Here is an 11,136-nt window from a genome sequence, read left to right as displayed (position 1 = left end):
GTTATGTGGGCTGCATCCACACAGTATATATACTACCTGTATGGCCCTGAGGATGTTACATGGGCCGCAGCTGTGTGCTGATTGGGCCACAAGCAGCCCGCAGGTTGAGAACTACTGGTCTACTGAACAAGTACAGCATGTAGTGTGGAAGCTTCCAACACAACATCCCATCAACCTGCCTCAATCCTGAGTTTGGCCTCTAAGAATCAAGAGGAGAATTCAGTCTCCAGGACCTTCAGCCCTTGGCCTCTCTTGCTGAGACTTTCAAAAATAATAATAGACCCATGCCAGATCCTCGGCTGAGGTAAACCGACGTAGTTGCATGGACACCAATGGTGTTGCACTGATTTACACCAGCTGAAGATCTAGCCTCCAATGTGTGCCAATTGCAAGAGTGGTTTTGTGATGTGGACTCTTGCCCACAAGGCACTGGACTGAGACCCACCAACTCAAATAGGAGAGGATTTTAGAACTGCCAGAGAAAATCCTCTTGCTCTGGATTGAAATGTGGCACAAAAAAGGCCTCCAACCAGAGGCAAGTTTTAAATATAGTGATCAATGACTGAAAATTGGCTAGTCACCATTCATGCAAAATATGCTTTGTCCATTATTTCTTTTTAGAATACACTTACAGTATTGTCAGTATTAACCTCGTGAAAGTCCATACTACAGAAAATACAAAACTAAATTTCATCTGTTCATTTAATATTAGATAGTTTTGTTTAAAAAATTATAAGTATATATTTACCGGATAGATCTGACTTTACCCCTCTCCCTCTTCAGTGTCTTTTCTGGTCCATTAAGAACATGATTCATTGGGAAACTTGCTAAAATAGCTATTTACAGCATCTGATGAGAGAAAAGTTTCCAATCTATCAGTTAAAAAGTACTTACGTAATTTTTGCACAACGTCTGGAACATAGGGGGCCAAATTCTACTCTCGGTTAGGGTCAACCCCATGCAGAGGACTGGCAAAAAGCCTGTACATCATATAAATCCCACTTAAGACCTCAAAGCACATTTAAGCCGTACATAGTCCTTTTACTGGTCTTCTGTACAGAAGTGAATTTCACCCTTATAGTGGTGTGAATCTGGAATAAATTCTGCTCCTGCACCCACTGTAGTCAGGGCAGCACTCCCATTTATTTCATAAGAACATAAAAACGGCCATACCGGGTCAGACCAAAGGTCCATCTAGCCCAGTATTCTGTCTTCCGACAGTGGTCAATGCCTGGTGCTTCAGAGGGAATGAACACAACAGGTAATCATTAAGTGATCCATCCATATCAATGGATTGCAGGATTGACCCCTAACTCTACTGGGATTATTTTAGATTTACACTGCTGTAACTAAGAGCAGAATACGTCCCATAAAGCACTAAGTGTTAAGTATTATAATTAATACTTCTTTCATAACTTTTCATTACTTTTTCCTTTTAAAAACAAGGAAACTATTTTTTTTAAAAAACTATATTTAAAATGGCATTACAAGTTTTGAACTAAACTAACAATACCCAGTGAAATCAAAATCTCTGCCGACAGGAAAATTTTGTGTCTATATCTTCCCCCCACTTTCTTTTTCATTTCAATTAAGAACAAAGAGCTAACCATAATTTTGAATTCCCTGGTTGTTGTTAGTTTGAGTCCAAACCATCATATTTAAATGTCATTTTGTTTTTTAATACACTCACATATAAATCCACAAAGAAATAAGAGCAAATACAGTCCTTAAAGCCTTTATGCACCACATAAAACCTCTCAAGAAATAATTGACATCATTGATGTTTGACTGAAGTAGATATGTATCCAGTCATGGCTCTACTACAAGGCAAAGTTGGAAAGGACTTTTTCTTTTGTCTCTCTGACATTGGCATTAATGATATCTGTTGGTGAACAAACAAAAGATCCAATGACAGAAGAAACTGCCAGATATGGTCAATCATCCAAAGTCTTTATCATTCCCTTCCATAGTGTCTTACTGTTCAGCTTAGGTGCTCCACAGACACTGAGGACATTAATCTTCCTGCACCACCATGTTGGACCCCTGTTGAGTCTCTTGTGCTCGCAAACTTGAGGCGTAACACTGTCAATGCCAGCCTGGTCGCAGAGGTCACACACACATGTCATGCCACTACCAGTCGCAGTGCAATGATCAGACATTGATGCAGGAGTTTCAGTGTAATTCAGAGGAAGCGAGAATCCTGGAACTGACCTTTGCCTCTTAGTGGGGGGGAGGGAAGGAGGGAAGAAATCTTTGTTCACATTACTCAAAACTCCAACCTATCAACCTCAAAAATATAGATCTCTCTCAAATGGATGGCCCTCTTAGAAAATTCACAGCTTAGCTAGAACCTAAAATAGCAGACCCCATCTCTGCTGCATGGATTCCTCTCTCCAGAATGGTGACAGGTATGCTGTCTCAGACAGTCACAGCAGATGTTCTAAGTCCGCTGAGTTCTTCTGACCAAATCCAGCCATGAAATCCATTTCCAGAGTCCTTGGTGAACTGGCCGGCATTATTAATCCCAACGTTATAGCTATATCCTAAGACTCCAAAGAGACTGAGAATATTCAGACAACAAAGATGGGAATGAGGCATAGTGACAATGCATTGGATTAGAAAAAACAAACAAATCCAGACCCCCAAAATAACAACAATGAAGTCCATGCACAGACAGATTTATATCAGTTTGGCAACCAATGTTCACAACTGCACAGCAATCACTTGATACACTTGGCTGACAATGGATTACTTGCAGATGCTCTAAATGGGTGTGTGGGGGTGGGCTTGGCGTTGTATTGATTTTTTTTGTCAATGGCGTGGATCTTAGTGGTGTATTTACAATGATCGTTAAAAAAATATCCTTTTTTTCTTCTCTGCAAAACGCCAGGGATGTTTTGTTTCATGCTTTTGGACACATCTTACATTAAAAAAATCATAATAATAATCATTAAAAAAGAAAACCCACACCACCAAAATTATGATTTTTTTTTCTTTTTAAAGGGGTGTCTTGGGTTTTATTCGGGGGAGGGGTTATTTAGTTGCTCATGTCACTAGATTCTCCGCATTTATGCTGGACATCCGAATCTGAGAGCTGCTCTTGCTCAGAATGGAGAGTTGTGTCCCCCCGTTCACTCCGCTGCTCGCCAGAGAGGGATGGCGATGTTTGAAATCCACAGCAAAATACCGGTTGACTTTCCAGCTCCTCCATTTTCTCTTTATTTCTGATTGCACCTTTAGGGAGAAACTTTAAAAGGTCATTTTTTTATGTACTTAGCCGCTTGGGTACATGCTGACAGACAATCAAGTTTCAAAAATAAACAATGCTTGTTTAAGACCCGTCTTGAACTTCTCCCCTCAGTGAACTCTAGGGAGAATTCTAGATGTGCACGGGGTGGAGGCAGTGGGGAAATGCAATGCAACCCTATTGTACACTCAGTCTATGCTCACTGACATCAGAGAACATGAGTTGCCACCATGAATCAGACCAGGGGTGCATTGAGGTCCTGTCATGTCCACTGCCTACCATGCTGACTACTGTCTCGTTGATTTCTTGTACTCCCCCAACTGTTGTCTCTTGTCTTACACTGAGATGGTAAGCTCTTTGGGGACAGGACTGTTTTGTTTTTCTGTGTTTGTACAGCACCTAGCACAGTGGGGTCCTGGTCCATGACTAGGATTGCTTGGCATTATGATAATACAAATAATAAATAAAAATGTAACAATAACATTAATAATGTTCCTAAGCACACCGACTCCCATAGTATCTGGGTCATGACTCTGGTCCAGTATCCTGTCTATGACAGCGGCTAATACCAGATACTTTAGAAGAAGCATAGCCATGAAATCCTGTAATGGATAAGTATGGACTCCTCTGCCCTTAAGGGTACTTTCTTCCTAACTCCAGGCAGTTAGTGGTTAGCTTGGATACTCCAGGTGAAATCCTGACCTTGTTGAACTTTGCTATTGACTTCAGTGTGGCCAGGATTTCACCCCCATATCCAGAGCAGAGGGATGATACGGTCAGTGATATTTTTTTTTTCAGTTCTGAAACAATGGGCTGCAACTTTGTGGACCCACCATCCTCAAATCAGATCGGAGTCTTTCCCTTATGAGTGGAAACAATCTGCATCACCATGCTTGCCTTTTTTGCTCTCTATTGCATTTGGCATTTATTGAGTTAATCTTTCCTTGGGCATGAACCACCCCACCCAGTGAAGTCAATAGAAAGATTCCCCTTTGATTGGCATTGACTTTGGATTGGGCCCTTGGCGAACCATTCAAGATGGAATATGCTTCATACACATCTCATCCCCATCTTGTCCCCATCCGCCTTTTGTGGATGTATGGCTAATTAAAACACTGCATTCTCCTCTATCATTTCCCCACAATGGGGTGACAGCAGGCAGATATGAAAGTGTGTATGCTACCCTTTCTAGCATCATCCTGGTATGTCACCTAAATGGCACAATAATAGGACATGCTATGACAGGTACAGTTGGAAGATGAACAAGTAATTAGGTTTAACTCTTCTTTGTTAACCACATGACGCCCGCTGAACTTACTCGGTGTATATATGACATGTACAGAGTAGGGTACACTCACCTAATGTGGCACTAATTGCAATGGGGATGTAAATACAACTTAGCAACTAATCTTCTATCTAAGGGAAACTCACTACTTTAGGAACTGTAACGATGGAAAGCTCGTTATAAATGCTTAGCATTATTAGGATGCTGCACATCAACTAGACAATATATCCCTCAATCTTAATTCATGACTGAGATGCACAGACAAAGTTAGAGCATAGTTTTATTGCATGGAAATTGGATTTCACCCATGCACAATTACTGTAGATTTGCCTATGTAAAAAAGTGCAGAACACTGCCTAAAACTTCCCTGTAAGCAGTGCCTTGTCAAGGCCAGTTATATATATATATATCATTTCCCCCCAAGCAGCCTTTCATCATAGGGCCAGATCAGATAATGTAAATCAGCATCACTCCACTGAGAAAAGGTGATTTACCCCATCTGAGGATTTGGCCCTATATTTTTAATTCTCCCCCCCACATCCATAGTAAATGGCACTCATATGGAAAACCACAATGACTGCAAACCCCAGAGACCAATTTGGGTTAATAACAAACAAAATAACTGTCAAATCTAGGATCAAATCTACAGGATCTGAAAGGCAAGAATCATAAATGCCATGGCCATGAATGCAATTCATTCCTCTCCACTCACTGTGCCACAGGCCAAAATTGAGAAAGTGCCCTTTAAAATAGGACTAAGTTATTTAACAAAATGTAAAGAAACTGCAAATATTACGCACAGCAAAATATCGGAAATAAATATTAAATATTGTGTTGCATCTTTAGAGGCAAAATCCCCCATTTCCATTCAAGGATCTCAAATCATTTTACAAGCAGTAATAAAAATAGCTCCAAATCACCTAGGTAAAGTATGGAATTATTTATTATTATTCCCATTTTACAGCTACATTGTAACATAAGGATATTAAGAACCCAATCCTGCACTGGTAGTAGGAGTCCCAAGTGACTTTCTGAGCAGTTACAGGGTAAGCCAGAGGCAAAGGCAGGAACAGAACCCAGAACTATCTGACTGCCAGCCCAGTGCTTTGACTAAAAGACCATGCTTTCTGCTTTGATGAAGGCAGTCTGAAATTTGGATGCAGTCAAGGAGTAGATAGCTAATGAATTACAGCTGAGAGGTGGGTAGGGTGACCAGATGTCCCGATTTGATAGGGACAGTCATGATTTTTGGGTCTTTTTCTTATATAGGCTCCTATTACCCCCCACCCCCTGACCCGATTTTTCACACTTGCTGTCTGGTCATCCTAGAGGTGGGTTTGAAGGTGTGATCACAAGCAAATGTCATGCTAAACAGATGGGGGCGGAGGGAGAACAGGTAAAAATATAAAAAATCTTACCTCCCCATTCAAGAAACAATAGAGAACAGCAACGACAAAGCCCTGGATAAACAGGAGAGAAAAGACCTTAAATTAAAATCCTCTAGGAACTGATAGAAAATAGCAGGGGGGAAGAACTGCTAGTCTACAAAGCACATACAGTAAGTGAATGAACACACAGTCAAAGACAGATCCATGCATAGCAGTCATAACAAATACAGAGTTCTTTCTTTCTTTCTTTCTTTCTTTCTTTCTTTCTTTCTTTCTTTCTTTCTTTCTTTTAAAAAAAAGCAGAATTCATGGTATAATCACCTGGAAAGATCCCAGTCCCAATTCAAACACTAGTCTCTCCCGTTTACTGACATTTTCAGGAGAAAAGGCAAACACTGTGTAGTGAATTCCAAACAAGGGGATAAGCAGCAGAGTGGAGCGGGCCAGCCTCCTGTTACGACAAATTGAAAGAATGTTAATATATCTTTGCAGGGACAACTTGAGCTTTGATTAACTTTTTGTGGTGTTCCATTCGCAAAAAATAATAATAAATAAAAATAATATATATAAAATTTGCCCATTCGTTCCCATCCCCTGATTTTACCCACATTTTATTCTGCCCCCATTTTCTGACACTTGGTACAGTCTGAGTATGAATATGTATCAATAGTTTAGAACTGTGGACTATCGTATTCTCTTATTTTGCTTGCATGTTCTTCTGGACAGGGACTGTCTCTTACTAGGGATATGTACAGTACCAAACACAATGAGGCTTTGATCTTAGCAGTGGTCTCTGAGTGCTACCATAATACAAATAAAATAAAGAACAATAGCGCCACCTGATTGCCTTCTTTATATGCAGCACCCAGAATCTCCTCTCTGTGTGTTCACCTCTTCTTGAAAGAGAAGAGGTCTCCATTGTATTATGCAATCATGACTCTACTGCTCAGGGGCCTGATTCTGCTTTCATTTACACTGGTGGAAATCATGTGTAACTCCACTGAAGTCAACTATGTTGCACCAATGTAAAATAGTGTGAGAGGAAAATCGAGCCCAGTGGGTCTAGACAAGAATACTGGGAACTAAAGATGTACTAGTGAGCAATTGATTCTATCTGGATGAAATTCACGCTACATAGAGGGCCAGCACAATGTCTATGCATCACTCAAGCCCTAATTAAGCAAGCCTATGCTTGGTGAGGCAGCTTGCCACCATGAGAATCCATCTCTTGCTTTCAGCTACAATACAAGTTGAATTTTTATGGGTAAGCACACAAAAGGAACAAGCCAACTGAATGCCTATCTGCAAACAAAGCGGGTATAGCGGTCACAAAGAATAACTTCTGGATTGCAAAGGTTAATTTCCTCCAGTAGAAAGATGAGTGGCTGAGAGACGTCTGATGGGGATACATGAACATTTCCCTTAAAACGAGCTGGCATACGGGTGGGAATAGAGAAAGAAAGAGGCCCTGGCCGAGCTCTGGAAGAACTCCCCGCAATTATTTCATAGGCAGTGCTGACATGGCTATACCGAATGCCACCGCTAAAATATGACACTGGCTCATTGCTGGCAGTATTCTTGGCAGTATCCCCTCCCCATCCTCTGCAGCATTCCCCTTTGTCTGACACGGCTTGAGCCAGCCAAAGTACAGGTCGTCAACGGGCTGTGAGAGTATACAGGATTCATCAGTCAATACACTACAATGGATCAAATTAATGAGGAGACTGCTAAACATTTAAGGGGGGAAGTATAGCTCAGTGGTTTGAGCATTAGCCTGCTAAACCCAGGGTTGTGAGCTCCATCCTTGAGGGGGCCACTTAAGGATCTGGGGCAAAAATCAGTACTTGGTCCTGCCTAGTGAAGGCAGGGGGCTGGACTCAATGACCTTTCAGGGTCCCTTCCAGTTCTATGAGATAGGTATCTATCTATCATAAACTGCCGTATTTATGGACTACAAAAATATCATAGAGAATAAGAGAAGTGACAGAAGCACTGGAAGAAGAGAGAGCAGGCTAACAGAATCTTCAAACCCATTTGACACTACAATATTTAAGCTCGCCATTAAATGAGAAGAGATCAAGCCTAGACAAGGAGATACCTCTCTCCAAGATCCATCACTTTAGACAAGGTGTTTTAAAAAAACCCAGCTTGAATGGAAAGTACATTGTTTCACAATGGATGGAAATGGCATGCTCTAATTCAGCCACAAGTTACTGGGTTCAATGCAGGAATGCCTGGGTGAATTTCTATGACCTGCGCTAACCAGAGTTGTGATTAGTTGATCAAAATGGTCCCTATTGGCTTTAAAATCTCAGAATCTATAACTGCAATGCCATCTCAGGATTGGAGGATACTGTCTTTAATTAACCCCGTGAAAACCTTGAAGGAAATACATGCACAGTGATCACTAAGAAAGAAGTGTTTTATACACACACAGGTTTATAGAAGATCAAAAATTGGCTTGTAACAAGTTAGAAAAGGAGATTGTAATGGGTATAAAAGAATTAGATGTTGTTAAGGAGTCTGTCTCGTCTGACTGAAGCATACTATTCCTGAACCAGGATGTTAAAACAAAGGCTCTAAGCTGGTTGATGAGACTTTTTGAAATACTAAATAAAATCATGCTTTAAACAGAACAAGTTTCCTCACTCTTTTAAAAAATGAGGTCATGTGCTTTCATAATTGTGTTTCCATTACTGCTATCGAGAAAACACATGAACGAACAAATGAACTTTGCAATGTGATGGATCAATGCTTCATATTGCACAAAGGCAAAGAAAACAAACAGAAATGAACGAAAGAGCAAGCCTAGATGAAAGACAACTTGAAGTATCTGGTGCAATAGACTGGCCATGTCACAAAAGGACATTGGAGAAGGGCATTAACAACCTCCATCTTTAAGGAACTGAGATCCCTAGAATTTATATACTGTGCAGATCTTGTATGTAACAAAACTGCTGGCGAGGAAACCAAAAGCCAACAAACACAAAATTAAAACAACTGATGAAACAAAAACTATCCGTAGATGTTATCCAGTATTGGCAGCCAGCTATCACATCTGCAGATGGGTCACAGCCAAAACCTGGGATCTCAATACCCATGAACTTGGGGAAGTTTGCACACAAATCCCAATTTCACAGCTGGCCCTATCGCTATAATAAGCTAAACCCAAACCAGTTCTGAACATCCCCTGGATTGAGCAGAAATTTGTATCCAGGTGCAATTTTTGCAGCTCTCTATAGCTGTTTCTGAATGAGAAGGCTTGGCAACACGATGGTGGGTAGTCACCCTGCAACGGGCAGAAAGAGTCTGTTGAGGATGAAGTGATGATTCCTGTTATTTTATCGGGAGCAGCAGCAGGAAAGAAAAATGAAAGCAGAAGCAGTGATGGAAGCAAGACTGTAACAACGTACTGCCTCCATTTACATTCATGGCTACAGAATTTAATAGACATGCTACTGAAGTTGCAGAAACACTAGCTAGCCAACCAAACATTACTTGGCTGTTTGGAAGGGACACAGCCTCTAAGAAATGCAACTAAACTCCTGGCTACAGTCAAACACCCCTAAAAATACCAGAGTTAGCTAAAATGCCCTGTTAGACAATGAACAAGGCAGAACATCTATTGTTTTGATGGCTGTCTTCAATGAAAGCCTTAAAAATGAGAGACTTTATTATCACAGTTTCAGGAATGGGTTCTCTCGCTTTTATAGTATGACTGGGAGTCAGAGTAGCAATGGAGTTTTATTGTGAAAAAAACATGGATTCACTTTTTTCTTTTCTTTTTCTTCGTCTCCTGATTGATGAGGTTGCCTCAACCAACCTGAATTCTAATGCCCTAAGTGAGATACATTTACAATAGAAGGGAAGAAATAACAGAGGAAACTTCCATAACTTTGTCCTCTATAAGGAATCTTTCATTTGCACTAATGGGCTTGTTTGGAGAGAGGTTGCTGAAGCCCATTTGCATTGCTGGGGGCATAGGTCTGCATGAATCAAAGATGGAAAAGATCAACTATGTTAGATTAATTTAGTCCCCGTTTCAGTGATTTGTATTGAATATTCTACCCTATTAATATTTTACATTTTAAACAAGATTTTAAAACACATGATTGGTCTTTGTTTTAATCAAAACTATGTGTGGTTGGGAAAATAAACACCTTAATTTGAGAAAAACAGACATTTTGTGTGTGTGTGCTGTGATCTGGAACTGAGTTCTAAGGAAATAATAGAGAGGTTTTCAAAGCTATCAAAATATTTAAATGACCATTAATTTCTAATCATAAATCTAAGTCTAAAGGAAATGCCTTATATGGCTTTGAAAATTCCACCCAAAATAACCAAATATGCATAACAATGACTAAGTGGGGTTGGGTGGATAGGTGGATAGGGGAATGATAACGGTCTATAAGTATTTGAAGTATGTAAAAACATGGATATAGAGAAATTATGTAGAGTGATACAAGAGGGTAAGAACTAGGAGTAAAAGATTGAAATTAATAATATGATTATTAAGCCAGAATATAACTAAGAAGAACATACTGACCACGAGAGCTAATACAATGCCGAATTGTCTCACCATTGCTTAGGGCTGGATTCGACAATAACATTCTTGTTAGTCACAAGGTGGCACTATTACAGATTGTCTAAGTTGAATGTATAGGTAGGTAGAACTTGGAGAAATGCTTTATAGTTGTGGTGCAGTTCTTCTAAGAAGCAGATCATAACTCCAGAAAAGTTTGTCTTGAGAAGCTTTCTAAGTGTTTTTTTTTTCTGACTGAAATAATTGCTTAGGTACTGAACAGACCCGCAGATGCAAAACAAACATTACCAGGAAAATTAACCAGGAATTTTTCAAAAGCACCTAAGGGAGGGAGGCAGCCAACTCCCATCCCCCTTAGACATTGCTGAAAATCCCAGCCTCTGTGGGTTAATAAAAAACCAAGAAAATCATTACAGATAAAGCATTAGTGAACCACACCTTAGGAAACAACTGCCAGTAGGGAGGACGAGCTGTCCTAAACGTTTTCTTCCGTCTTTAATTAATAAGATTCAACACAGACACATCTTGTGACTTAGAAATCCTGGCAGATAGAATGGTGAGAGAGAGATTGTGAAGGCTTGGTGAGTGAGCGTTCCTTGTCAGGCACATAGACAGCCCCCAAAGGGAGGAGGGCCGTGACTCTGGAACGGATTCTGTGAGGAAGCTCTGGGGT

The 11,136-nt window shown here is 40.4% G+C and overlaps 1 protein-coding gene across 7 annotated transcripts in view; it reads right to left on the bottom strand.

Annotated features, from left to right (window-relative positions):
• Nucleotides 1-2,662: 2,662 nt before the first annotated feature.
• Nucleotides 2,663-11,136, bottom strand: part of LOC135874248 (pituitary adenylate cyclase-activating polypeptide type I receptor-like) — a 184,835-nt gene continuing 176,361 nt past the window's right edge. For 4 of the 7 annotated variants that reach the window (XM_065399023.1, XM_065399027.1, XM_065399026.1 and 1 more), the window contains 3 exons: nt 6,242-6,371; nt 5,951-5,992; nt 2,663-3,247 (listed from right to left, as the gene is read on the bottom strand). In XM_065399023.1, the coding sequence (XP_065255095.1) occupies nt 3,038-3,247; nt 5,951-5,992; nt 6,242-6,371 (382 nt within the window). In that variant the 3' untranslated portion in view covers nt 2,663-3,037. The remainder of the gene's footprint in view (nt 3,248-5,950; nt 5,993-6,241; nt 6,372-11,136) is intronic. The other 3 variants (XM_065399025.1, XM_065399028.1, XM_065399029.1) reach the window with 1 other exon arrangement.

This window comes from Emys orbicularis, chromosome 2 (assembly GCF_028017835.1).
Source record: "Emys orbicularis isolate rEmyOrb1 chromosome 2, rEmyOrb1.hap1, whole genome shotgun sequence".
Lineage (NCBI taxonomy): Eukaryota > Metazoa > Chordata > Testudines > Emydidae > Emys > Emys orbicularis.
The sequence above is the reverse complement of the archived record's forward strand: the minus strand, read 5'-3'. Positions and strand labels throughout refer to the sequence as shown.